At 51.4% G+C, this 27,406-nt stretch overlaps 1 protein-coding gene across 1 annotated transcript in view; it reads left to right on the forward strand.

Moving 5' to 3' along the window:
* ADCY1 (adenylate cyclase 1) overlaps nucleotides 1–27,406 on the forward strand; it is a 250,518-nt gene that overhangs the window by 128,918 nt on the left and 94,194 nt on the right. Inside the window, exons 5-7 of the mRNA XM_004386117.2 lie at nucleotides 11,222–11,349; nucleotides 19,990–20,148; nucleotides 24,709–24,850. Coding sequence (XP_004386174.2) covers nucleotides 11,222–11,349; nucleotides 19,990–20,148; nucleotides 24,709–24,850 — 429 coding nt within the window. The remainder of the gene's footprint in view (nucleotides 1–11,221; nucleotides 11,350–19,989; nucleotides 20,149–24,708; nucleotides 24,851–27,406) is intronic.

The following is a 27,406-nucleotide window of genomic DNA, read 5'->3' on the forward strand; positions in this document are numbered from 1 at the left end:
AAAGAACAAAAAAAGCCCCGGGATCCCACCAGCATGGCAGTACAGACCAGGAAGGAGTTCCACACTCGAATGGAGCTCCACAGCCCCTCAAGAAGAAGCAAAGATGGTGCACGGAGCCAGGTATTTGAGCAAAAGGAGGGGGAGGTGGTGAGAGGTAAGGAAGAAATCAAAAGAAGCAGAAAAAAGCAACCCCAGCGGCCAACAAATGGCACTCAGGGAGTCGGCCAGTGCAGGCGGGTGGAATCCAAGCAGCTGGTGCCTCCCGGCCAAGAGACTGTGGCCACAGGAAGCAGAGGAGGCCGAGTGGGGGTGAAGAAGGGTAGGGGTGGGAGAGCGTATATCGCTGTTTACTGGTTGTTCTGTCTCCTGCTGGAAGCTCCGTGAAGTGGCTTTCTTGTACTCCCTATTTGCTGGTCTCTGACAGGAGTCCAAGATGGCGGATCCGTGCTGCATTAGCTGATAGGGGACCTCTGCATGTATGTCTCCTCACTCTCTGTTCTCTGTCAGTTTCTTATTCCATTTGGTGCTTGGCTGAGTTCTTTATCTCTTCATTTGATGTTTAGGGTTTCAGGATTGCTGTTTTCTCTGTTTGGCTTAGGTTTTTTGATCTTTGCTGTGGAGGGACGGTGTGGTGCTTCTGCCTAGAGTGCCATGTTGCCAGACCTTTGATCCATTTTGAGTTAGTTTTTGTGTATGGTGTGAGGTATGGGTCCCGTTTCATTTTTCTGTGTGTGGATATCCAATTTTACTAGCACCATTTGTTAAGGAGACTGTTTCTTCCCCGAATGGACCTTGACCCCTTGTCAAAAATCAGTTGTCCGTAGATGAATAGATTTATTTCTGGGTTCTCAATTTTATTCCACTGTTCTGTGTGTCTGTCATTGAACCAGTTGCATGGTATTCTTTTAACAGATGTGTATGTGAGCAAATAATGGTGTTAAAGTACAATTTTGCTGAAAAAGAGGCCCAGAAAATGTGGTCAGGATATAAAGCCAGAAGTGAAGAGCTGTGCCTGGAGTGAAGAGCAGTCCATCTGTCATTCCTCCTCAGCTTGACAACTGATATGTGGGTATAGTTTTAAGTGATAAAAGTAGATTTTAATATAGAGTCCTCATTTGAAGAATTGATGTGTACCTGCGTATGTACATACACACGGCTACATACATAAGTTACATAGAGAAAAGACTAGAATGAAATATTCTAGAATAACCATAGTTATTATTTAGTACTGAATTATATAGGTGGTTTTTAATGTTCTGAACTTTCTGAGTTCTTTATAATGAGCGTGGATTTCTTTAATTATCCCTTATTTATCAGGAAGTGCATATTGTCTCTTCAGAAATAATAGATATTTGGGATTCTAACGTGCCTTTTATTGAGCTTCCTTTGGCAGGTCCTTTCCACCCCATGCCAGCATGTGAGTTACTACAGAGGGCTTGGGCAGCCCCAGGTGCTAGGCATTGGCCACATGGCCCTGGAGCTGAGCAGTGATCCTCTCTGGCCTGCCTTGGACTCGGTTTCTCCTGGACACTTGGAGAAAGTCTCTGACAAGATGTGAGGCCATTGCTGTTTTTGAGCACACTGCTCCAGCAGGCTGTATTTAGCTGTAGGCTCCCAGTGGCTGAGAAGGGAACCCCTGGGCCATTGGGCCATGGAGGTAGTTAGCATGGGCACGCCAGATATGGCACCAGGCCTCAGGGACATGTGCTTTGGAGTAACCGAGGACGGTGTTGGCGTGCGTTCTTTTCTGGTTTGCTAAGGGGGGTGTTGAGCTCTGTGGTCCTGAGCAGATGGTTTTAAAATGTCAGTGTTGGCTTGTCCTATGTTGGAGAAGATCCCAGTGTTATATCTGGAGTGTGAGCATTCGGTGCCAGAGTGATGAGTGTTCTTGGTGAGCTGGAGATCCTTCTCAGGGAGTTACTCACATTGGCCACCCTGCTCCCCCTACAGGCTCTCTGCAAAGAAAACGCATGATGTGGTGTTTCCTTGACATGAACTTTCCCATCAGCGCCTCTTGCTCATTGATGAAACACTGGTTCAGCAGCTGCAGTCACTCAGAGCTGCTCCACTAGCCTTAGGACAGTGCGATCTCCTTCCTGGCCTTCTTCTAGTCCACAGGGAAGCAGCGGGAGATGTGTGTGTGAAGCTGCTGAGAGGTGCAGGCTAGTGTACAGGTGAGGAGAGGGCCTGAGGGTACCTGCTAGGTGAACCAGGCTTCCTGGGAAGGGGCCCCTGAGCGCTCTGGAAGGTGGAAAGACATTGACCAGGCAAACATGAAGGTGGCGTGGGGAGGTGGTATTCCAGGCAAGGAGAAGGTGTGGCAGTGTGGGAGCTTGTAGGGAAGTGGTGAGAGGAGGGACTGGAGGTCAGAGGGATGAGGTGGGTTGAGTGCCCCGAAGAGAAGGGGAGTGTGTATCCCTGTACACATGAGCAGAGGAGGGATGGTGCATCACTGTGTCCCTTCACTCAGAGAGTAACTGCACATCCCTGCCATGTCCAGGCATTATTCTAGGTGATGGGGGCAGCATGAACAACGTAGACACAAACCTGCTGGCATTGTAAAATTCTTTATTATGGAAACTATCAAGCATTGAGGGGTATAATAAGCCCCATGTGCCCATAGCCTAGCCTCAGCTTTCATGAGGATCTGGCCAGTCTTGTTGGGTCCCCACCCACTCCCTCACCCCAAATCCTAGACATCAACTCATTTAATCCGTAAGTTTTTCAGTACATAACTCTACCATGAGAACATTTCAAAAACATCACAGGTACCATTATCATATCCAACAAGACTGGTAATCATTACAGAAGATCCAACCCCAACTGTCTCATTTGATGTGCTTCCATCAGGACAAATGCAAGACCCGCATGTGCACATGTGCTTTCTTCCCCTCACCCCCCACCACTGGTTTGGCTGTGCGTCCTCTGGATTTGACCACCGTGCCATTGCAGCCTTGTCCCTCATCTTCTCCTATAAATGGGTAGCTCTCCTGGAGACATGACCTAGGTCGTTGGGTTGGTTCACATATTTTTTGGTGAAAGTGCTTCCTTGGAGGTACCACGCCCTTCCTGTGGCATCTTCCTGGGAGGCAGGCACAGATGGCTGCTTCCTTCTCTGCCATGCTGGGGCTGGCCAGTTGGCCCAGGTCTCAGCAGCAGGATCCACTAATTCCCAGTTTCTCCATCAATGTTGCCCCTAACGGCTTGTAGCAGTTGCCTCTCCATTGTTGCTGAGATTTGGCATTTCATTCGGGCTTGGAAAATGCTGATTTTCTGATTCTGCCATTTCTTCTGCATTTATTAGCTCATGATTGTTTTAAAAAAGAACTTTTGCCAATTAGCTAGTTGGTTATCCTCAGAAACAATAAATGCTTGACTCTTTTATTTATCAATTTTCAAAATAAAGGGTTGGCACCCTGGTGATCACTGAGGTTTCCCTACCTTTTTTAAAGGTCATTTTGCACTCATGAATTTGAAAACTGTCATGGATTGAATTGTGTCCCCAAAAATACGGTCAACTTGCTTAGGCCATGATTCTCAGGATTGTGTGGTTGTCCTCCATTTTATGATTGTAATTTTATGTTAAAGAGGATTAGGGTGGGACGTAACACCCTTACTAAGGTCACAAGCCTGATCCAATATAAAGGGAGTTTCCCTGGAGTGTGGCCGGCACCACCTTTTATCTTATGAGAGACGAAAGGGAAGCAAACAGAGAGGGGGACCTCATACCACCAAGAAAGCAGTGCCAGGAGCACAGCACATCCTTTGGACCGGGGGTCCCTGCGCGGAGAAGCTCCTAGTCTGGGGGAAGATTGATGAGAAGGCCAACAGAGACAAAGCCTGGAGCTGATGCCCTGAATTTGGACTTTGAGCTTACTATACTGTAAGGAAATAAACTCTTTGTTAAAGCCATCCACTTGCGGTATTTCTGCTACAGCAGCACCAGATCACTAAGACAAGAACCTTTGATGTGTTTTGATCCATTACCATCTTTTTTCTTTCTGATGCTCAGATTTCCTTTGTCTGGCCAGTGGGAGCCCCTTCAGATGGCTTCTGTTAGCTTAGACATGGCCCTGTCCTGTCTGAGCATGGCTTTAGGGACAGTGGGACATTCCTGTGAGACACACATTTTTCCAAGAAGCTGGTATTTCTTTCACTGGGAAATGGTATTTCCTGACCATAATCTGGGTTGTCACTGAGACTTTTCAGGAGATAGATTTTTTTTTTTTTACAAAAAGAAAAACTAAATTATGAGTTCATATTGATATTTCCAATTCCCACTTAATTTCACTCCTTTGATTTTTGTATTTGCATCATTCTTTGATGCTGAAAATCTTAATAACAGTAATACGATTTATTTGTTTTATCCTTCACTGTATCTTAGGTTCATAATAACATTGCCAGTATTATTACCAACAATAAGACTACTGAATACAATTGAAAATTTCTTTATGGTTATTTTTGTTCTTGGATTATATCCCACCAGATATATAGTCAAAATATTTACTTTCCTGTCACTTGCAGTAATTCTTCTCTGTGTGGTTATGTTACCAATGTGGTAACAGATTGTTTTATTTGTTTATTTTTATTCTAAATTTAAATTTTCTTTTCAAGTGTCTAAAATATTTGCGAGGTTCGGCTCCAGAGTGACAACTCTAAGACAAGATACATCGAGGGGAGGCCTATGCCCTGGCCCTACTTTTTTCTCCTGCCCCATATCCTTAAACATTTTTATTGGGTTTTGGTTTGCCCTTCATCGTTTCTCTTGGATGTCAGAAGCAGATGTGCGTGTGTAATTATTTACTCTCACAAAGGCGCAGGCTGGAGGCAAGGCTGTGTGGTTTTCTTTTTTCACTCATCGCAGTATTTCTGGAGCACTCCCTGACAGGGCTTGTCGCTGTCCCTCAGCCCTTTCTCTGATTGTCCCCACTAATGGACAGCCATCTCAGCTCTCTTGCTGTGTCTGTTCTCTCACTGTGGGCAGGAGGCTCCCCGAGGACTGGGACTTTCTCTCTCTTACTCACTTTTATATCTTTGGTGCTTAACACAGTGGCCGGCAGATAGATGGGGCTCCAGGAAAGGAATTGTGAAAGAAGGAATTATGAAGATTGAAATGGAAATTATTTTACCTGCCTTCCAGCGGTAGCCACTGCTTGGTTTTTTTTGGTATATTTCTTTGCAGTGTTATGTGGGTGCAACACGTTAAACATTTACAGTCATAATAGTCAAAAAGAAAAGCATGTAGGGTTTACTGGAGCAGTTAATCTGTCTGTGTACAGGGTGACCTCTCTGTTCAAAAGAAACAGGAAGGCTTGTTTTTGGCCAGTTACAATGAATTTTTAAGGAGAGAATATACAGTAGAATATTAACCATTGGTGGATCTTACCACGGAGTCCTGGTGGTGCAGTGGTTAGAGCTCATCTGCTAATGAACAGGTCGGTAGTTCAAATCCACCAGCCGCTTCTTGGAAACCCTATGGGGCAGTTCTACTCTGTCCTATAGGGTTGATATGAGTTGGAATGGACTCAACGGCAACGTGTTTGGTTTTTTATTTTAATCTCAGCATGATGGATTGAATCATACCCCCCCTTCCTGAAATCAGTTGATATCAGACTAGCCTGTGGTTTTTGTGGCCAGGCCAGCTCCCTGGTCATTTGTTCAGATCCTCGGGTGTAGTCTAGAGGTTGTAAATAATAAAGGTTCCTCAACTACGCAGGAAATTCTGAAGGCTGAGAATTGCCTCCCAGGAAACAAGGGAAATCACCTAAAGTTGAATTCTTTGTGTGAGATGAACTGAACAAGTTTATGGCTGGCAGATGTCTTTGTCACAAAGGGGAAACTTGTGGTCACAGAGTCTCTCCACATTATTTCTTCCATCTGTTTCGGGGTACATTCCATAATGACCGGTGGCCTTTGTGAATTTTCATATGTGCTCAGAGGAATCTGTCAGTCTGGTTCTCAGTTTCTTTCTTCAACAGTAGAAATAGAATTTTCTAAAATTTCATATCATTGAATTTGCCTTCAGGAACCCCTTTTGTCACTGATGACCAGAAACTTCATCCTGCAAAGTTAATATAACTTGGCCAGTTTGGGTTATGAATGCAGTTTTTTCAGGGTTTACACCAATTCACGAGATTAATTCCAGCTCTCTCTCCCTTCTTCAGCCCCAGGAAGCTCCCCTGCCTTCTCAGCATTGGGGGTGTGGTGTGGGGTCCCCATGTTGTCCTCTGGCCTCACTAGACTACTGTGTTAGAGCTGGCCGTAGAGGGAGCCTGGGTATCTTCAGGCTCTGGACTCTGCAGTGGGTCTTCATGATCCCTCTGAGTTCTCTGCTTCCTCTGAGACCTCCCTTCAGCCCCTGTTTGTCCCCTGGCCTTCTCAGCACTCCCAGGGCCTTCTGGGATTAGTGCTGGAGAAGGCCAGGGTCAGATATGCTGGAGTGGGTGGTCTCTGTTTACACAGGCCCGTGTGGGCCCAGGGCTTGTCTGCCAGCTTGCCACATTCCTCAGGCCACACCCCGGGAGTGGATGAGAGACTGCTGTACCAGATTTCCCTTCAGTCCTTCTGGAGTTTCTGATGGGGAGTCTGTTGTCCTGTGACTCACCAGTCCAGTCCCCTCCACAGCTGGGAGGAAGAGTGCCGCACTAGACCCCTTTGCTTGGCCCCTCGGGGCCTGAACCCTTGTCAAGCCCCTCCACCCTCCTCCTTTTTAGTTATCTTGGCTGGACCCACGGCTCTTAGGGTGTGGCAGGCCCCCCGCTCCCTGGTGGTCTCAGGCGGGAACTCCAGGCTCTAAGCTAACCAGGCTCTAGCTTTTGATATTTACAGAGAATATTTTAAAATCTGTAAGCCGAAAGCAAATTAAAAACCTTTTCTTTTTTTTCGGGGGGGAGGGGAGGGGACAGGGCATCTCTTAAGCATGCTAACAAAATCCAGGACATCTTGATATTTTTAAAAAATTCTGCATTTTAGTCCATGCATTTTTTGTGGGTGTTTCTGCCACCCGCTGTGGGGGTGAACACTTCCCTGTCTCTCCTCCGCCCACCCACATGGTGGAGGAGGGTCCAGGTGAGAGGAAGCCCAGGCTGAGAGGGCGGTCCTCCCCTCTTACCTGTCCCCAGACACACATCTCACCTTCCAGGAAGCCGTATCTACACACCTCGGTGTCTATAGTATGCTGACCTCATCCTAGTCCAGAAAACTTCTCCAGTATCCACGCTGACCCTATTTTCATATGGCTTCTGAGTGGCTGTATGCAAAGGGAGCACCCCTCTGCAGGTCACTTGACCTTCACACCTGGTCAGAGGCCTGCTCCCCACACCAGCTCCGGCCCTACTGCCTGGCAGTGTCTCACCAAGGTTCTCCATGGCGTTCACGCTGCCCTCTCACCCAGAGTCTCTGCACAGCTCATTCTTCCATGTCATTCCCATGAGGACTGGCATCAGATTCCGCTCACCGGGCCAGCCTGAGGTCACTCCCCTGTCTGTTGGTGTCAGAAACCCTGTGGTCTGGCAGGCTCTAGAGTCACAGTGAGGCTGTTGTAAGCAGCTCCACCCAAGAGCCCTTAATTTGCATTTTAAACCCCGAGGCGCTCCTACCCTCCAAGTCGCCCTGTCAGTGAGGAACCTGCGCATTTACATGCAGGCTAGCCTTCTCAGCAGACACTTGTCCATTCAGCAGACTTTCCCAGAGCAGACTGTGTGCTGCTCTGTGCCTTGTTCTCACTCTCAGAGATGAATGGGGGCAGCCTCACTCAGGGACCTCTAGGAGGATGGGCTGTGAACCCACACACAGCAAAGCCACGAGCCTTGAAGGAAGAGGTGGAGGGTGGGGCACAGAGGGACCCCGCAGTTGCCCGGCACTCGTGACACTCCCCCCTGGCGTGGGCACTTTATTTGTTACAGGAGATACAGAGAAGGTTGGGAGCACGTCTCTCCATGAGGCCCTTGTAGTCTGAAGCTCGGGTCCCGAGAACCCGGTGTGTGACCCTCTGGATGTTGTATGCAAGAATCAGGCATTGTGGTTTTCATGGGCCCCTCAGAGGGATCACTGAGGGAAACCCGATCTCTCAGGGAGGTGGGAGGCGTCAGCAACTCCACAGCAGCGTCCCTGTCTCACCCTGGTTGGCCGCAGTGGCTGAGGAAGGAAGTAGAGTCTGAGAAAGCCAGGGCATGGGAGCAAAGAGGCTTCCCCCCCAACCCCTGGTGCCCACACACTGTGGTCTGGATATTCTCACAGTCTGGGGGACTCCGAGATCCCCTTCTGCTGGGCAGTGACAATGGGAACCTGTGAGAAAGCCATTCTAGAGGCTCCTGCTGTCCTGGAGGCTTGGGTCAGAGGCCTCCCGGTGAGCTCCCCCGGCTGGCCTCGGTGTTACAGGCAGCCAGCCAGCTCATCCGCGGTGGGGATGCAGAGCTGGCCCTGAGGTGCCCTTGGGCAGCCAGGGCTGTTGGATGAGGGTGTCACATGGCAGGTCACAGCACCAGTGGGGCCAGCAAGCTGACTCTGGTCAGGCCACCTGCCCTGGCCTCTTGGACGTGTCTCTGTCCGCCCCATGCTGGCCAGCCTTCTTTGGGACACTGTGCTCTTCTTTACTGAGCACTGACCATGACCCCATCCACTGGTCATCAGCTGGAATCCTGGAGCCACAGTGGCCAGCCACTGTGCCGAGAGCCTCACCCAGGCCATCCTTTGAAGTCCCCACAGCCTCTGTGACATGGGTGTCTCTGAGCCCCATCTCACGGATGACAGAATGTCAACCCTGTGGTCCATGGCCTGCCCAGGGCAGAGTGTGGATCAGAACTCGGCTGTTTTGCTCTGGAGTGTGTGCTCCCAACACCCCCTGGGTGTGCTGGCTCTGAGTTGGGCCTTCATGCACTTAATAACTCCAGCCAAGCCCGGAAGTGGTGTCAGTGGGATTACCTCCATTCTGCAGGTGAGGAGACTGGCCCCCTAAGGTGAGTAACTTGTCCATAGTCACACTGAGTCACGCTGAGACTGGATCCTCCCTGGTCAGATTCTAAACTGTGCCTGTGTGCCTTCTCCCAGCCACCTGGACCACTCTCTGCCAGTGTGAGGGCCGGGGGCTCTGGACAGAGCAGACTTCTGGTCTTTCTGAGGCTGCTTCAGTGCCCCTCCCCATTCATGTGTGTGTCCATGGCCAGGGGGTGTAAAAGAAGAAAGTGCAGAGCCCCCTCTGTGCGGCCAACATCACCCCCCTCTCAGATGAGGGATGGGGGGCGAGAGATGGGGCCATTGTTCAAGACACCTGCAGCTCTGAGCCTGAGAGCCACTTAGGAGAAGAGATGTTTCCATGTGATACAGGCGGACAGACCTGGGAAGGACCCCAGGGCCATTCACCGCTATGGCACCCCTGGCACAGCTGGCAACGTGAGCCTTCAAGGTCAGCTGGGGCCCCTCGCTGCCCAGTCGCTGGACACTGGCTCTGGGTCCTCCTGCCCTCCAGCCCCCAGTCAGAGCCTTAGGCAGAGGTGGAGGATGTTTGAGCACCTGGATACTGAGAGTTGGGAATGCCTGTCTTAAATGTGCTGTGCTAATTCAAAGCATTTGTAAGAAGCCAAAGAACAAATAAATATAAGCTATGGAGTGTGTTGTTTGTGTAATGCTAGGGTTCTCGGTGTGGACCGACGTCCTTGGGGGCCATACAAGACCATCTCAGGAATCTGTGAGACCCTGCCTTATCTAACTACATGTCCGTTTGAGGCCGACACCCTTCCTTTACACCAACACAGACAGTGTATCACAGCAGATGTATGCAGAAGCAGATAATACAGTCCAGCTGTCTTCCATGAAGACAGATATTAAAGAAATTTACAAAAATGTAAAATAATGCCACCTTCTCATTAATTTTTTGTTTTGCAAAATGTCATTTTTCGTTAAAAAATGTTATTAACTGTAATGAATGTACTATTGTCAATTTTAAATCAATTAATAAATATGCTTAAATTTTCTCAGTTGTAGCTTCTAATGTGGTGAATCTCAGTAGATAGATATAACCCACTTAAACAAAAGTTTTTTGTGAGGTCCTCAATCACTGTATATTAAGAATGCTCCTTAGAAGAGAGGATGGCAAGACCTTGTCTCACTTACTCTGGATATGTTTCAGGAGGGACCAGTCCTTGGAGAAGGACATGATGCTTGGTAGAGGGTCAATGCAAAAGAAGACAACGCTCAATGAGATGGATTGACACAGTGGCTGCAACAATGGGGTCAAATATAGTAACGACTGTGAGGATGGCACAAGACTGGGCAACATTTCATTCTCTTATACATAGGATCACTGTGAGTCAGCGTTGACTCGACGGCACCTAACAACAACAACAATCACTGCAAAAATGGAAAGGGGTCCTGAGACCAAATGTAGAGAACTTCTGTTTTAGTGTTTTCCTTGAACTAAAAATAGTAACAGTCAATAAAAATCTCAGCTAGTGTTTATTTATCAGAGCATATGCGAAGTGGTATGATGAGTGCTTTGCATCTGTTATCTCGGTCCTCAAAGTGGACTGGGAGGCAGGTGCTTATTGTTCCCGTTTATCACTGAGTGGGGGCACATTCAGAGAGGTCGCATACCTTGTGAGTGGTGGGTCAGGGCTCACCAGTGGACTCACCGCAGGATGCAGACCCTGCTGCACATGGTTCCTTTCCCGAGAGCTGCTTAGACCTGTGAGTCAGGCACTGTGCTCAAATTGTTGGGGAGAAGTGGCTGCCTGGTGGGGATATAGCACATTCCAGAAGGGCTGACACCGTGATTGGTACATGTGCACTGCAAGAGAGACGCTGTGTGAATTTGGAGAAAGCAGACACCGTATGGGGCTTGGGGTAGACGTCTGATGGAGCTGGCATTTCAGCTGGACCGGAAGGGTCTGTAGGGTGTGACCAAGTGAGATATAGGGCGAGGCGGGGGCAGAGGTTCAGGGTGGCAGACACATCAGGTGGAAGGAGAACCGTGAGGAAGGGGAACGGGGAATGTGTTGGTGTCAGGAGGCTGGCCGTGCCCTCTCGGGCCAGATGGAGAGTGCTGCATGCACTGCCCACCCGGCCCTGGGCTGGGACATGGCGGATGCACATTATTGTTCCGTGTGCTAGATCATCTCCACCACTGCAGCGATGGGGAGAAGATGAGGTCTATGAAGGGTGGCTTGGGGTCAGTTCTGCAAAGCTTCCACTGCTTTAACATGTGGGTCTCACCCTCCCCCTGCAGGAGAACCACTGCCGGCGGATCAAGATCCTGGGGGACTGCTATTACTGTGTGTCGGGCCTCACCCAGCCCAAGACTGACCATGCCCATTGCTGTGTGGAGATGGGGCTTGACATGATTGATACCATCACGTAAGTGCCTCCCGGGGGCTGGGCCTGGGCCAGGGGGTTGTGGCTGCTGACCCCCCTTGTGCCACACGTGCCCTTATGAGCTTAGTCTGTCCCCAGGTGTGGTCACTTTCCTGGGGCTGTGAGGACCAGCACCACATCAAGAGGAAGTTGGATCCAGCAAGTCCCCCTTAGCTGTGGAGTGTTGCTTCAGTGGCCCCTCCTTTAGGTTATGTCTGCAGTAAGCTCTGATCTTATTAGGTATGCATTAGTCTTGCTTAAAGACACTAATCTGTGCTTAGCCAGATAAAATACCTAGGGGAGTCCGCGGGGGCAGTGCTTGCCGCAGATCCAGCTGAATTCCATTTCAAAAGGAGGTGCGCACTCTTGCTCCTCACCAAGGCAGGTAACAAGGACTCAGGTCCTGTGTGGAGAGGGGTGGGCTGGTATCAGGCAGGGTGAGCATAACTGGAAGGAAGGAGCAGACCCATGAGTCTAGTCTGTCCTTTTTTTTTTTTTTTAATCTCGGCCTTGTCTTGTCCTGGTTCTATCAGTGACTGGGATGAAGACATAGGAAGCCTTTTAGCAAGTTAGGGGATGGTACAGAGCTGAGAAACTGACCTAATGGGATGGAGCATAGATCCCATTAAATCTCAGAAGTGTGGAGTGAAGAGTATGACCCAGTGAGATGAGGTTTAGCAGGAACTGGTTCAGAGTTTCACACTCAGAAGTAGAAAGTTTATAGCACGAGAATTGTATGAGGGAGATGTGATAAAGTAGCTGCTGGAGTGAAAGAATGAACAGAACATCAAAATAGAACAACACTTCGGAGATTGGGGTTACCAGAGGGCTTCGTGGGTGAGGGCAGCAGGAGAGGAGTGTACCTTTAGACTGTGGCAGGAAGAGCAGTGCTTTAGCAGAGGGAGGCACCTCCTCAGACCTGGGCTTCCCCTTGTGGGGGCATGAACACCGTGCAGCCTTTCAGGCAGGGGTTCTTAAGCCTGGAAGCACATTGGATTACCTGGGAGAATTTGCAAGCACTGTTCCTGGCCTGCATCTGAGTCTGATGTAGTTCATCTGGGTGACAGTCTAGGCATTGCAGGTCTGAAAAGCTCCCCAGCTGATATTAGGATGCAGCAAAATGAGAGAACAACTGCTTTACAGAAGAGAGACCAGATTGGTGGAAATACTTAAAGCCTGGCCAAAAAAGGTGAAGGAAGTCAGGATGTCTGATTTGAGAAAATTGAGAGGGATAGAAATTTGATACTATCTTCTGTTCTCTGAAAGGATAGCATGTCATATCATCTTATAGCAATCCTATTATATATCAGTCATATCATATCTCATCATTGTGTATCATATCAATCATATATCATATATCAACTATATCATATATCATATGTATCAATCATATCATATATCCTTTCTTAATCTTCTACCATCATGTGTCATACCTATTATATCAATCATATAATATACTATAACATGCATCAGATGTATCCGAGACCCTCAATAAGATGGAGTGACACAGTGGCTACAACAGTGGGCTGAAGCATAGCAGGGATTGTGAGGATGGTGCAGGACCGCGTAGTGTTTCATTCTGTTGTACATAGGGTCGCTATGAGTCAGAACTGACTCAATGGTACCTAACAACAACATCCTATCCTATTCTATCATCTATTCTGTGTAATCTCCTTAGGGTAGCATGAGGTTCTCTGGGTGGAAGCTCGGAGGAGATAAATGTCACTCTTTCACTTAGTAATGCTTATGAAGCCCTGCTGAGTGCCAGGCACAGACTGAGTGTACACAGGAGCCCATGAGCTCCCTAACACCAGGACTGACAGGGCTGAACCAGTTACTAGTGGAACTGAGGCAGATAGCCTCCTATCCTGAAGGTCTGGCCCTCATTGCACTGACTGGGGATCATCCTCGAGAACTCTGGGCCTGTCCTCCAGCTCCTCCTGCTGCCTCCCCAGCTGGCTGGATGCTCCATGGTATGGCGTCTCCTAATGTCACTGCTCAGGACCCCTCTGCAGTTACTTAAGCTGAGAGTCCCCCTCACAGGGCTCCTGGCATGGCTTGACCCGCACATTTATGTATTGTAGAGTGTCTCTGCGGGGGTCAGGAAGCCCTGAGTTGGCTCTTTCTGCTCTGCGCATGGTATTGTGCTGGTTGCGCTGTACTGACTGTCAGAAGCCATTACCTGCTCTGCCTTCCTCTGCTTTGTGGTCCCTTTCCTCTGTGAAACTATAGTGTCCCCTTGGTTGTCCCTACAATTTTCCAAAGTCTTGAGATCCCGACTTCAGTGGCCCTGTCTTTCTTGCCTTGCCCCTTGACCCCAGTGCTGGTGCAAGCATCCTCCTCTGCTCCCGAGGCCGCCCTCTGCTTCAACACCAGAGCTCACAGAATCCAGAGGGCCTTGGGCTGACTGGAGCTGCTGCCCTGCCAGGCACCTGGCTTTGCACAGGAAGGAGAGCCACCAAGCAAACGGTGCTCGGGAAGATTGCCTCTTATGCCCTTCTTCCCTCCTCTGACTGTCCCAAGTCTGGGTCGGGTCAATGTGCTTTCTGTGCGGCTGGCCTTCCTGTGGAGGCTTCGGAGGGACAGCCATCTTTGGCAGGCTGCTGGCCCCACCGGCCACTCGCCCCATCACACAGGAACCCTGTAGGACAAATATGTCCATTTCATGGAGGGGTGTGTCCACACGTAGGTGGATTTTTGTGTTTCTTGGCCTTCTACCTCTGAATGGAGTTTTTAGTTTGAAATTTTGGAAACTAAAGAATTCCTCAGGAAGAACGCCAAAAGACAAGCAAACGTGACCAGAGGCAGTGCTCCACAGGCACGGCCAGCGCTGGGCTTGAGCGGGACTCTGCGTGTTCACGCGTCTGCTGGGGAGTGAGCCTCTGTGCTCTCCTGGCTTCCCTCCTGCCGTGAGCACACATATCTTTCAGGAGGCCCTTCTACCTCCCCTCTCCTAAAGAGCAGGCCATGCCCTGTCAGGCTGAATTCGGGTGGCTGTTGACTTACTGCGTCTTTTGGAAGGGCCCTGAGGTAGGGCCTAGGTGACCAGGACAGGCCGTGGGTGACCAGGAAGGAGCGGTGGGGCTGCCGTTCCAAGATGTCAAGTCTTTGCCAGAGGCCAGACTTCTGAGTGGCAGAGAAAACCAAAGGCTTGAGGTGTGGGCTTGGCTGACTCAGATTCTCGACAGCATATGGTGCAGACCACATGGTCTCTGAGGGTGCTCTGCGCAGAGGGGAGAAGGCATCTGTGGTCCCACCCCCGGCGGTGTGGACCAATATTGTCAGCTCTTCCTTCAGGCTGATATTCCGCTGGCAGCACATCTACCAGGACCGCTGACCTTTGAAAACCTAACAATTGGTTTCTGTACTGCTGAGCATCAGGAGGACTTCTGAAGGGGCAGGGCATTTCCAGCCACTGGACTGAAGAGGAGCTGAACAAAGTAACTTCAAGTTGATAAAGAACTTGCTGCAAAGCAGGAACGTGCGTGTGTGTGGCCACGCCGGAGGCGTCAAGAATCATGTCTGTGTCTAACAAGTGAGGCGTGGTCTATTTCTGTTCACGGAGTAGAATGTTCATTCTTATGGGAAAACATGACTAACAATGTTTACCATTTTCCCCTTTTCTAACCTCTAAACACAAGGATGTGCACGCCTGCCATTTAGGCACTTTTCACTGCAGACTGAGCCCTGGGGAAAAGAGGGTTTAGGATGCCTTTATAAAAGGCATGTTAACATACAGAGACTTCCAGCAAGAATCAAGTGGTGTCGGGGGCTGGGACCTGACTGTTATTCAAGTGGGTCTCTAAGTCAAAGACACAAGGGAAGCTTGGCTGGAAGCGGGGGCCCAGGGCCCTTACACTGCCACAACAGTCCGAGAAGCGCTGCTGCTCTTGGCCCTATACTGTAAGAGGGATCAGAGTCTTTCCAATCCTGTGTACTCCAGGTGGAGAACTTGTTACAGGTGAGGAAACTGAGGCCCAGGAGGGCCAGGATGAGCCCAAGCTGAGGTTATGAATTTGAACACAGTGGTGCTTGAAAGCAATCGCTCTGCCCTTTCCAGCTCCCCAGGGGTGGGAGGTGGCTGGGGGTGGAGGCGGGTACAGTGTATGTCTGTTGTCACCATTTCTGGAGTTGTCTGCCTAGACGATAGTGAACATGTCTCTATAATGTCCACCGTCTCTCTTCTTCTTCCTGTTATGTTGAAAGCTGTAGCCTCAATGCTTAGAGTAATGCCTGAGGTAAACACGCTCACGTATTTGTTGAATGGATGAATTTATGGTCCTTTCATTTTTTAAGCTTCAGTACAGTCGTGGTTAGACTTCAGCTTTGCCAGAGCTCATTTACAAAGGACTGGGGGCTCCCCTGACCACAGATATGGTGGTGCTCACGTCCTTCCTGTCAGGCCGCCTAGAGCTAGTACCTGGGCTGCAGACAGTGTGCATTCTGGACATTTTGCCTGCATTTAAAAGAAAATTGAGATAAATAAGTGAACCTGAGAGAGTAAATAAAGTCAGACAGAAATAAAACCAAGAAAGTCTGGAAATTGTATTCCTTGGGAATGAAGTTAGGAGTCAGTTCTGTTTGGTCTAGGCAAGTCAGCTTGGGCATTCCAGGAACAACAAGGCCAGAGGATCGTGGTTTATTTGGAAGTAATTGCCCCTTTAAGTACAGATTGGATGTTGCCAGAATTGAGATATTGATATTTGATGCAGAACCTACTGGAAAAAATGAAAAGCGGGGAGTCTAGGTAGCAAGTGCTGGGTAGGAAGGACGATGAGGCTGCATGGCAGGCAGGAGTGGATCCTGGAGCCGGGCACTGGGCACCAGGACCTGGTGGGGCATCAGTAGAGCTGGAAGAGGAGGTCAGGGCCTGCTGTCCTTGTCTGCCCACCCTCTCATAACTACAGGAGCGGAAGTGCCAAAAGTACACAGAAACACCTTGGCAATTTTAATGATTTACAGTGTTTTGTACTGATGTACATTTGTGAGTTTTGAAAAATGAATTTTAACTTTTTTTTTTGTTTCAGTGCCTCTCATTGATGGTTGGCAAACAACTGAAAAAACAAAGTTGAAATTAAAAAAGTTCATTCGAAATTTATAAGATTAAATAGGTGTTAAAGAAATGTCAGTGGTTCAGCTTTCAAACAGCGTTTTCTGTGAACATGTGGCTCACATCCTTCTGGAGTTGTCGCGGCTGAACCCCGCACGGGGACCCCAGGGCTGTGTGAAACATCTCTGGCTGACAGGGTCGCTGGTTTGAGCAGAGGCCAGTGCGGGCGAGCGGAGGGCTGCTGGGCTGCAGGCCGGTGTGGGCAGCGGTTGCCGGACGGTGCTCTGTGCCACTAAGCCATTTATAACCTGCAGCTGTATGGAGACCGGGTGGAAGCGGCACCTCACCTGAGCCAGGGCGGGAATGAGAGGCGGCCTGGGGGCAGCTCCTCACTAGACAGCCCTTGCTACCACGTCCCAGAGCGTCTCAGGGCATCCCCAGGTCCGCCACGATTCAGCCCGACTTGTGTGGCCTCTGCAGGTAGGAGAGGGTGGTCAGGGCACCAGCATGGAGCAGTTCTACTGCTGACTTGTGCTGTCATGCCGGTAATCTAAGTGACGTGGGCAAAGTGAGGACGGGCTACTGCAAAGAGGGATCCGGCAGGCTCACGGGAGGTGACATCTCTGCTGGCCTCATGCTACTGCCTGAAGTCTTATTTGGAGTCACATGGGGCCTTCCTCAGTGGATCCCAAGTCTTGAAGTAGCAGTCGAACTTGTATGAGCAAGCCTGGGGCTCGGCTGGCTTGATGTATAGGGGTGCTGCACCTGTGGTTGGGTGCAGGGTGCTTGCCTCTGGAGAGGGAGCAGACGGGATGGAGGAGGGGTTGGCACTGTCCTACGGGTAGGGCTGTGTGGCTGTGCCCCCACTGTCCCCTTGCTTATCACTTGGGCCGCTGACAGGTAGAGCCACCTGGCCCGCCTGTCTGTGGACACCTGCGCAAACAGGCCCAGGTGCACTGACACGTGAAGTCCCTGGGGGCTGGGTGGGTACTTTGGACTGATCAGAACAGAGAGCTGTCCTGCCTGCTTCCAAAAAGGAGTCACAGTAGCTTGAGCCACTTCATGTTTAAACTGTTAAATGCTTAGGAAAGATGAAGGGACAAGAGGCAAGTGAGGGCAGATGGGGTGGAATATGGAGAGTTATGTCCAGAAGGCCAGGATCTGTCACCTCGAGTTCTTCGATGTGTTCAGGAGGGATAGGTGAGGGGAGCCTGGGGGACAGACTTCTTGGACAGCCCCCAGCCCTCCCTATTGGTTTGCAAAGCCTCCAGGCCCTGGTTGAGCAGGTGGCCATGCCCAGGTCTGTGAGGCGTGGAGATGGGGCTAATAGATGTCTTGGGGCACCCAGGAGGCACGCAAGGTTTCAGTCACGCAGGCAAGGGTCTAGGAAGGGCCTGAGGGAGGGACAGCAATGGGAGAAGAGGAGAGTCTGCCTGGCTGCCAGGTACAAGTGTCTGAGCGCCCCTCAGCCTCACGCCTTCAGTTTCCGAGGGCGAACTGTGGCCCTTATGTGCCCACCATTATCCCATTTCTGTCCCTTCCAGAGCAGCAAACATGCCTGACACTTTCCCTACTGACGGATTTCCCTTTTTCTTTATTTTATTTTTTATTGTGGCAAAAATATATATATAACAAAACATTAGCCAATTCCAAAAATTTTGCAGGCACAACTCAGTGAATTAGTTATATTTATCATGTTGTGCACCCATTACCACTGTCAGTTTCCAAATTATCTACCACCATTAGCAGAAACTCAGTGTCCCCCTAAGCCATGAATCCCTCCTTCCCCTCCCACCTCCGGTAATAAACTCTGATCTCTGCACCTTTGCCTATTCTAGATATTTCATATAAGGGGATCATATAATATTTGGCCTTTTGTGACTGACTTATTTCACTCAGCATACTCTTTTCAAAGTTCATCCATTGAGGGGTATGCATCAAGACTTCATTTCTCTTATGGCTGAGTAATAGTATTCCATTTTGATTATCCATTCATGTTGATGGACATTTAGGTTGTTTCCACCTTTTGGCTATTGTGAAAAGTGCTGCAGTGGACACTGGTGTCCAGGTTTCTGTTTGGTTTCCTGCTTTCAGTTGTTTTGGGGCATATACCTAGGATAGGAGCCCTGGTGGTGCAGTGGTTAAGAGCTATAGCTGCTAACCGAAAGGTCGGCAGTTGGAATCCACCAGCCGCTCCTGGGAAACCCTGTGGGGCAATTCTACTCTGTCCTGTAGGGTCACTGTGAGTCAGAATCGACTTGATGGCAACAGGTTTGGTTTTTTTACCTAGGATTGGGATTGCTGGGTCGTATGGTAGTTCTTTGTTTTGCTTTTTTGAGGAACCACCAAAACCGCTGACAGGTTTTCAACTTTTGTGTAATAAAACAAATTCTGCCCTTTGGGGATAAGGTGGAAAACACAGAAAAATAAAATGGCCGGCTCTCAGCCCCAGAGGGAGCTGCCACCACATTTCAGCACATTTCCTCTGTCTGTCTGTCTCCTTGTGTTCTGTACTGGTGACCATGGCAGTTTACTTCAATGTGCACTCCATGTGGTTGGAGCAGAGGCTGCCAACTCTTCCAGGAGTCCCTCTCTAAAGATTTCAAATGCTGTCTGTCCTAAGTAATTCTGCAGTAATCTCTTTACTGTGGAGCTTTGAAAACCAGCCAGATAACTTTGTACAAGAGCTTCCAGGGGTACAAGACTCCTATTGACATGCGGTCCTGGCTGGTCCTGCCCTGGGCAAGGCTCCCTCACACAGCCATGCACACGAGGGGCTCGTGTTTCCCTATTTCCCAGAGGACAAGCTGCTGCCCAGAGAAGCCAAGTGACTTGCCCAAGGCCACACAGCATGGGACGATGGAGCTGGTATTGAGCGCAGCAGTCTGACCTCAGAGTCCCCACTTTTGATGGAGAATTTATGGAGGTGTCATTCACACACCATCGTGCTCACGTGTTAAGAGCACAGATTTTCCGTGTGTGCAGCCCTTGTCCTGGGCCTGGCCTCACTGTGTGGAGCTGAGGGTCAAACATCTCACTGTGTCCAGGATTCCAGTTGTCTCCAGTGGGGTCAGCACCTACACCTTGCGCCTATGCAGGCCCAAGCCCCTCGGTGTCTCGTCGGGGGTGGGGGGAGTGCAGACCCCCAGGAGTGGAGGTCACCCCTGATGTCACACCTTCAGAGGAGTAAAGTATGGCAGCACACTCTTTGCTTCCTCTGGCCATGGAAGTGGTGATGAGTCACTAGCGGGGGGTCCTGGGTTCAGTTCAGTGTGGGGACCCCTCTCAGTGAGGGGGTCATGGAGGGTGCCCACAGAGCTGGTTTGGATACTGTGCTAGTCCAAGGTGACCTGGGAGCCCTGCCTGCCTGGCACCTGGACTTGGATCGTCAGCTCCCAACTAGGGTGGGCAGGCCCCCAGTTGACTTACGGGTTCAGGAGGCCTCTTGGGCTCTGACCCAGTCCTGGGCACTGAGTACAGTGCTGGGGCGAAAGGTGTGCGGCCTGCTGTCGTGGAGCTCACCCCCCACCCCACTTCCCAGGAGCCAGGCAACTCTCAACAGTTTGGCGGGTCCCCCTCTGCTTGTGTTGCAGGTCCGTGGCCGAGGCCACTGAGGTGAACCTGAACATGCGTGTGGGGCTGCACACAGGCCGGGTGCTCTGTGGGGTGCTGGGCCTGCGCAAGTGGCAGTACGATGTATGGTCCAACGACGTGACCTTAGCCAACGTTATGGAAGCCGCTGGCCTGCCGGGGTAAGTCGGATCGGGAGTGGGGCCGCCCAGGGCTGTGCACGCATTGTTCGGGGTTCTTCCCTCCTGCTGGCTCCCACCAGCTTCCCTGCGGCATGGAGTCCACAGAGGAGCTGGCCTCGCTCAGCCTGCACTTGCCAGTGTGCACCCTGGGGGTGGGTGGTCTGCTCTGGGGCCCCGCTAGGTCCCTTCACCCCTCAGCCTCAGGCACTGTCTGCAGGAGCCGGCTCGGCTGAAGATGTAGTGCATGTGAGAAGCTGGCAGTGTGCATGCTGCTAGGGTGGGCTCTCACGGCCCCTGTGCTTTCTTCTGTTTGTTTTCTCAAATGTCTCTGCGGGTGGTGTTGGGACAGATGGCTTTTGAGTTCCACAAGGGGAGTTGCAGACCTCCTCCTAGAACTGGCGTAGACCTCCTATGTTGTTGTTGTTAAGTGCCGTCGAGTCGGTTCCGACTCACAGTGACCCTATGTACAACAGAACAAAACATTACCCGGTCCTATAGGCTTGTGCATTGAAAGTGCCTCCTAATTACAGTGGCCTCCTTTGGTCTCTTTTTTTTTTTTCTCCCCCCACGCTATTACATAACATCAGTGCCTAATATTCTATAAAACATTGACTTGAGAATGGAGTGGAAGTTACTCCTTTATTTCTTCCTTTACACAGCAACGGACAGAAGGAGAATATTGCTATTGCAAGAAAGGGGGCTTTGTGGCTGGCCGCTAGTCTGTCACCACACACAGTTAATCCTCTTGATCCCCATTTTCCTCCTCTAAAAGGAGGGGGTAGAAGGTGCCTTGCAAGGTGGTTGCGAGATTAGCTGTTGGTGCCTGAGCATGCGATGGAGCATCAGGCTCAGCCCACCAGGGTCTGCGTCTGTAAAGCCCCTGTTTGTGTACCTCCTGTGTAGCTCGGAATCTGCAGGCCAACATCTCCACTGTTGGGCTCGGGCCCTTCTGAACAGCACTGGGCTACCCTCTGCCTCCCCTCTCCCTGAGGGGTGGGACCCTCTGGCCCTGCATCTTTCCCTCTTCCTCCTGGTCCCAGGGTAGGTGGGTTGAATCCGATGGCACTTTTCTTTATGCTGAGCCTCCAGCATGGCCCTAGGACAGCAGGCCTTCCAGAGAAGTTGCCAACTCAGGCAGTGGCCCAAAATCGCAGAAAGTAGATTTGTCAGATTCATGGAAGTAGCACGTACAGAAATTAGAAACAGGAGAACAAAGGGAGGAGGCAGGCAGAGATGGGGCTAAGAATCTTCGCTGACCTGTGGCCAAGCTTGCCAGGGACGGTGGTGGGATTTTTAACAGAGCTCAACCATAGACCACTGTGATCTCCAACCAGACAACCATCCACCCCCAACTGGGCGTGGTGTGGGTGTGCAAGGAACGGCCATTCCCCCCCCTCCTCCTGCTCTCCACCTCCCTGTCCCCTTCCTTTCTTCTTCTTTCCCAATACTTCCTCCTTTCAGAGATATGCTGCAAAAAATACTGCCAGCCTGCAGGGTAACATTTATAGAGCCCCTGGTATGTGCAGGCATGGTGCTGGGGCCCTGCCCTGTGGAGTTTACATCCTGTGGGGACGTGAACAGTGACCCCTGTGATTGGATGATGAGAGGAGTCCACGTGGCACACATGGAATGGTGCACCCTGGCTCGGTCCCACTGGGCAGGGACATTGGCCAGGGAGGTTTGAGGCAGGAGGTCTGTCAGGTGCCAGGCAGGGGTCTCAGCAGGGGGTGTGGATTTGGGAGTCATCAGCATATGATGGCATTTAAATCCATGGGACTAGATAAGAACCATAAGGGGGCATTGTTGAGGAGGAAGTAGGAGGAGGAAAACAAGAAGGACTGAGCCCTGGGCCCTACCACTGGAAGGGTCAGTAGAAGGAGCAAGCATGAGGCAGAAAGGCCACAGGACAGGTGTGGTGTCTGAAGCCAGAGGACAAGCGTGCCTCGTGCAGGAGGGAGTGGGCCCCTGGGTCTGGTGCTTCGGCTGTCCGAGCCCTGTGAGAACTGAACTCTGTGTTAAGCCTGTGGTGGTCAGGAGTGGCCTCAATGGAAGAAGGCTCAGGAGAGGGGCTGCTGAGGCAGGAGGTGGAAGATGAAGCCGGGCGAGGGGTGGAGTGAGCAGGGCCAGGGGCTGCCGACATGCCTCCCCCAGTACCCTCCTCCCTGCCAGGACCCCAGGGGGTTGCGCTGTGTCCTCACTTGCCTGTTGCTAGTTCTTTGCTCTTGTGTTATTTTCAATTTGGTTCTTTTCTTTGCTGTGTTCATCCACCTGTTCATTCATAAATGTTTATGGAGCACTTCTTCTGTTGCCAGAACGGGGCTGGGTGCTGGGACTGGCGTCAAACATAGCACAGCCTTCATCCTGACATACCTGACACCCTGGGCGTTCGGTGAGGGTGGTCGGAGGGACAGATGGACAGACAGATAGACAGATGTATTTTTCCAGCATTTCATCCAGGACCCCACGGCTGAGCCAGGGGGCCCTATCTGAAGGCCTTGTGCCCCAGAAGCTGTCTTGGAGACCCTAGACCTGAGAAGGATGAAGCCTGCTGCTTGCTCCTTGCCTTGCCAGAGCCGATTTCCTGGTAGGAGCAGTGCACATCATGCTCTGCTTCATGGAGGCGCCAGAGATCACGCACACCCGGAGACTGCACAGCCCCATCTAGACGCATGTCACCCCCTCCCAAAATGTACTGAGCTCATTCTCCAGTCTAGCTTGAAGCAAACAAAATAGGGTCCTAAGGCTGAGCCCCTGCCACTGCCCCTCAGGGTCTGCCCCTCTGCCGGCTGTGGCACTGGAGGACTGGGACTCACCTTGTCGCTGGCACCTACGGCCATGGTGACTTTGCTTCTGAGGTGCACCTGGTGCAGTCTCAGGCCAAGAATCTGGGTGAGCAATGTGCCTACGGGGAGGAAGGGTGGCACCTCTCCTCACTTTGCCCAGCTCCCTTGCGTGGGTCGGCTGGTAAGGGCAGGTCAAGACCTCTGATGACTTCTTCCCCAGCCCCACCCTACCTTGGCTGGGACAGTGGTGCGAGTCTCACGACCCACATGGTCCTCCGTGTGTACTGGGGCCTCCGCTTCTCAGAGCAGTTGGAACCCTGCGTTCCTGGAGAGCAGCTGGTCAGCTCCTATAGGCCAGCGCCACACCTGCCAGCCCGTTGTTGAATGAAGGAAGGACCAGATGAACAAATGCATGGATACACAAGTACAGTTCTGGAGACTTTTGACACTGGAATGTTTTCAGACCACTTGGCTGTCTCCAGTGGAGTTCAGGCCAGCTGTTGGGGTGATGGCAGGTCTCCTGGGCACCCACAGGGCCCTGGGGAGAGACTGGCGAGCTGCAAGTGCTGGGGCAGCTCCAAAGTGAGTGCCTTTCATGCCCTGGGCCCAAAGGATCACTGGTCAGGGCCCCAGTGAGAGCACCGAGCCCTCAGCAGGGGCATGCCAGGAGCCTGGGGCGGTGCCAGTGGACAGGTGAACAGGTGTGGTACCAAGAAGGGCCAGAGTCGGGCTGGCTTTAACTCCCTCTGGGCCCCTTGCAGGCTCTTGTCCTCGAACCTGATAGGAAGCCCCTGAACAGTAAAAGGTCTCTCTCTCCTGACCCTCCTCCTGAATCCTGCAACCAACCCTCTCAGTGAGGCCTCTCAGCAGTCCCTCCTGGGCCCTCCAGCAGCCTCATAGCATACTCATGAAATCAAGGTTATTCCTGCAGGGAATTCAGAAGAGCTGCACTAGTGTTAGAGGCTTGGAGCAAGGCTTTCAGAAGTGGATGTGGAGGTGGGAGTGTGTCTGGTGCCGGAGTGGCTGCGTGCTCAGGCCTCCTTTCCCAGGAGCAGAAGCTGCGCTTGTCTTACCCAGGTTCTGTGGGAGGCCAGGCGGGGAGTTTCGTGGTTGTGTTCTTTGCTCGTAAGGGTCAATGCTGCATATGCTAACCCTGAGGGCATTCTCCTTCCCTCTCAGAGACGCCAGTGGGCAAGCGTGAAGGCCCCGCTGCACCCCACCCCCTCCCGCCCTCCGCTTTATGGGGTGGCAGACCCCTCTGCATAACTGCAGCGGCGGTGGGGTCTGACTGCTGCTTCTGCTGGCTGCCCAAACCTTTCTGCCCTGGGGGTCCTGGGGGCAGACCCCAGGCCATTTCTCTCTTCCTCACCTCACTTTCACTTTTTATTTTCTCACTTTCCTTGTGCATCCTCTGACTGTTTTCTTTCTCACTTTAGCTCCTCCTTTCTCCTCCGGCCTCTTGTCCATCCTGCCCTCTGCCACCCTACTCTCTCTACCCTCCTGTGCTAGCTTCGCCTCTCACTCTGCTCTGTCTGCCTGTGCCCCCCTCTTCCCAGCTGACACGCGCCATGCAGTACATGGAGAATGGGTATGCCCGTCCCATGAAACAAGCTTCTCGGGGAGGAGGAGCCCCTGCCTATGACCCTGCAGGCCCCAGATGCCGACCAACCAAGAGGAGGGCCCAGGCCCAGGGCCTGCAGCAGAGCCCCCGGGGCCCCTGTTACAGAGCGGCAGCGGTCCATGATGCCATTCCAAATCTCTGCCTCCTTTTTTGTAGGAAGGTTCATATCACAAAGACGACCCTAGAATGCTTGAATGGGGACTACGAGGTAGAACCGGGTTATGGACATGAGAGGAACAGTTTCTTGAAAACTCATAATATCAAAACATTTTTTATTGTGCCATCCCATCGGCGAAAGGTAGGCATCGGAACTCCTCCCTTGTTTGATTGTACCCTTGAAACTGCTGGGCCTTACAAAGCCACCTTAAAGTCTCACCTGTGGTACTTCCCCTTTAAATCACTGCTTGTCAAGGCCATGAACTTTGCTAAAATGGGAAGGGATGGTCATCATTCAAGTGCTGTCCTTGACTTTGCCTTTTTATGTGTATGGGGAAGGGGAGGGGGAGGGAAAGGAGTCTAGAACTCCAAGTTAGATCTGGGGTTTGCCTCATCACAGCCTCCAAATGGGCCATCTTGCATTCTCCCCTCACCTCTCTGGGCCTTAATTGCCCCTCCTGCAAAATGGGTATGAAAATTCCTTGCAGGGGTTTCCCAAGGGGGGTGTGCTCAGTGAACTGTAAAGTGCTGTGCCCAGCTGAGGGCCTGGGATCCTTGTGATGCATGGCATCTGCAGAGGAAAGTGATCTGGAGGGATGGTCGAGGGTGACCAGACGGTTTCTACGGTACAGGCGAGGGCTGGCTGACAGTCACACAGGTGACTGATGCAGGCAGTGAAGCCTGGCATGTTGGGTGGTGGTCTGTGTTCAAACAACGTCATTGCCACCACTAGGTCCCCTACGGGCAAGACCAGGAGCTAGGGCCTGTCCCCACATGCTGTGTGCCCTCCAGCAAGGCACTCATTCCTCTGCGTCTGTTTTCTCCCCTGAGGTGTGGGGGCAGGGTGAGTCCAGTGTTTCCACTCTACCCAAAGCTAGGGCAGCCGCTGTGCTCTCGGGAGACGTCTACTGGGGGTGTCGAGGGCTATGACAGGCATAAAGTGATTCCCAACACCCACTAGAGATTTCAGCTACCTGGAATATCTGCTTTCCATTTTATGTTTTATCTGTAGATATCATGTAATTCCTTCCAAAGGTTTGTTTGGAAAAGTCAGGCTGCTGCCACGCATGTTTGAAAACCTCTGACCTGGGTGGCCTTTGAGCTCCCTGCCGTGTTCTCCTCCTTGCTGTGATGAGATGGCCCTCTAGCTTCTAGGGCTCCAGGGTATTAATTACTTTCCAGCTGGCCTTGGAGCCCAAGAGGAGGTCTGCACTTCTCCCCCTCTTCATCTCGTCCCTCCAGTGACTCACATCTCAGTCAGGGTAGAGGCACAGGAACCCCAGGGCTCACCCCTACAATTAGTAAAGAGGAAAGGGCTGTCTTTATAAAGGCAAACCGTAAGTATTGATCAGTTTGCCTGCTTTCTGCATTTTTAAAAAAAGAAACACTTTCTAGTACAATTTCAGTCAGTAAATGAATGGACGTTTGGTTTTCCACCTCTCTCCCTAACTAGCCCTGTCCTCTGACCCCTCACTCTCCCATATGCAGATTTCTTCCTGTAGATGTCTCTTCACCCGAGACACCGCCTTACAGGTGTGAGGTGGTGCTGACGAAGTGGACAGCTCTGTGTCCGAGCCTCTCAGGGGGCTCCTTTGCACTCCATCACCACCTCCCCAGCGAGGGGCCTAGGTGATTGAAAACCCCTCACCCCGAGAAAAGCACCGGGTATCTTTCTAACTCTAAATTGGCCCTCTGTAGGCACTGAAGTCCTCAGTCGTCTTTCTGTGGAAGAAGCAAATGAGAGAGAACGTGTAGATAGTGTCTCATGAGTAGTACAGCTTCTCTGAGAGGTCCCCCCTCGTTAGGAGCTGCCTCATCGTTTTCTCACTGGACCAAGGCCTGGCAGTGGCCTGCTGATCACTCTGAACCACACAGTGGGGGATCCTGCAGACACTGGCAGGATGCTCACAGTCCCATGCTTTGCTCTCTGTCCTGCATGCCATATGTTCTCCATCCCCACAGTCCCACACTCTGCTCTCCACTCTGTGTACTGAAGTGCTCTCCGAGCCTGTGTAAGGAGCCATCCCGGAGCCCTGTGAGTCCTGTGAGTCCTGCTGGCCCCACCGCTAGTCTCTCGAGGCCCAGGGGCAGGGTTGTATGTAAGTGGTTCTCGGGAGCGCTGGTTGAGCAGAGGTTCCTGGCTTCCTGTGGTCACTGCCTGGGCTTCTGTTGGAGCCAGTATGGATGCCAGTGGAACTGGGGAGCCAGCCCCAGAATTTTGATAGACTTAGCTTTGCTACTTGGGTTCACATGGGCAAAGTGTCTCCTGGGCCTGGGGGCACGGTGTCTGTGACGCTAAGACTGATAACCACAGCAGGTTGCACTTACCCTGTCCTGTTGTAAGTATTTACTCAGCCCCCATGGCGTGCTCAGGCGAGAAGCTAGGGGTGTGGGTATGAATCCAGCCCGATCCCCGCTCTTCGGGAGCTCACAGTCCAGTGAGGAGAAAGACACGGACAGGCTGGCACATGGCACTTGCCCTAAGATCAAAACACAGAGCAAGGACAGCAGGGAGCAGAGGTGGAAATGTGGACTGAGGGACTGTGGGGTAGTTTTTGGAGGGGGAAACCAAGGCTCAGAGAAATGATAAGGATACAGATCTCCTCTGGCAAGGCTGCTTTTGTTCTGAAGCTCTTTCCTCAAATACCCTTAATGGGCAGCCTGCTGGCTCAAAGGCACCAACACAGCCCCCCAAAAC

The sequence above is a fragment of the Trichechus manatus genome, unplaced genomic scaffold, assembly GCF_000243295.1.
Source record: "Trichechus manatus latirostris isolate Lorelei unplaced genomic scaffold, TriManLat1.0 scaffold00155, whole genome shotgun sequence".
Taxonomy (NCBI): domain Eukaryota; kingdom Metazoa; phylum Chordata; class Mammalia; order Sirenia; family Trichechidae; genus Trichechus; species Trichechus manatus.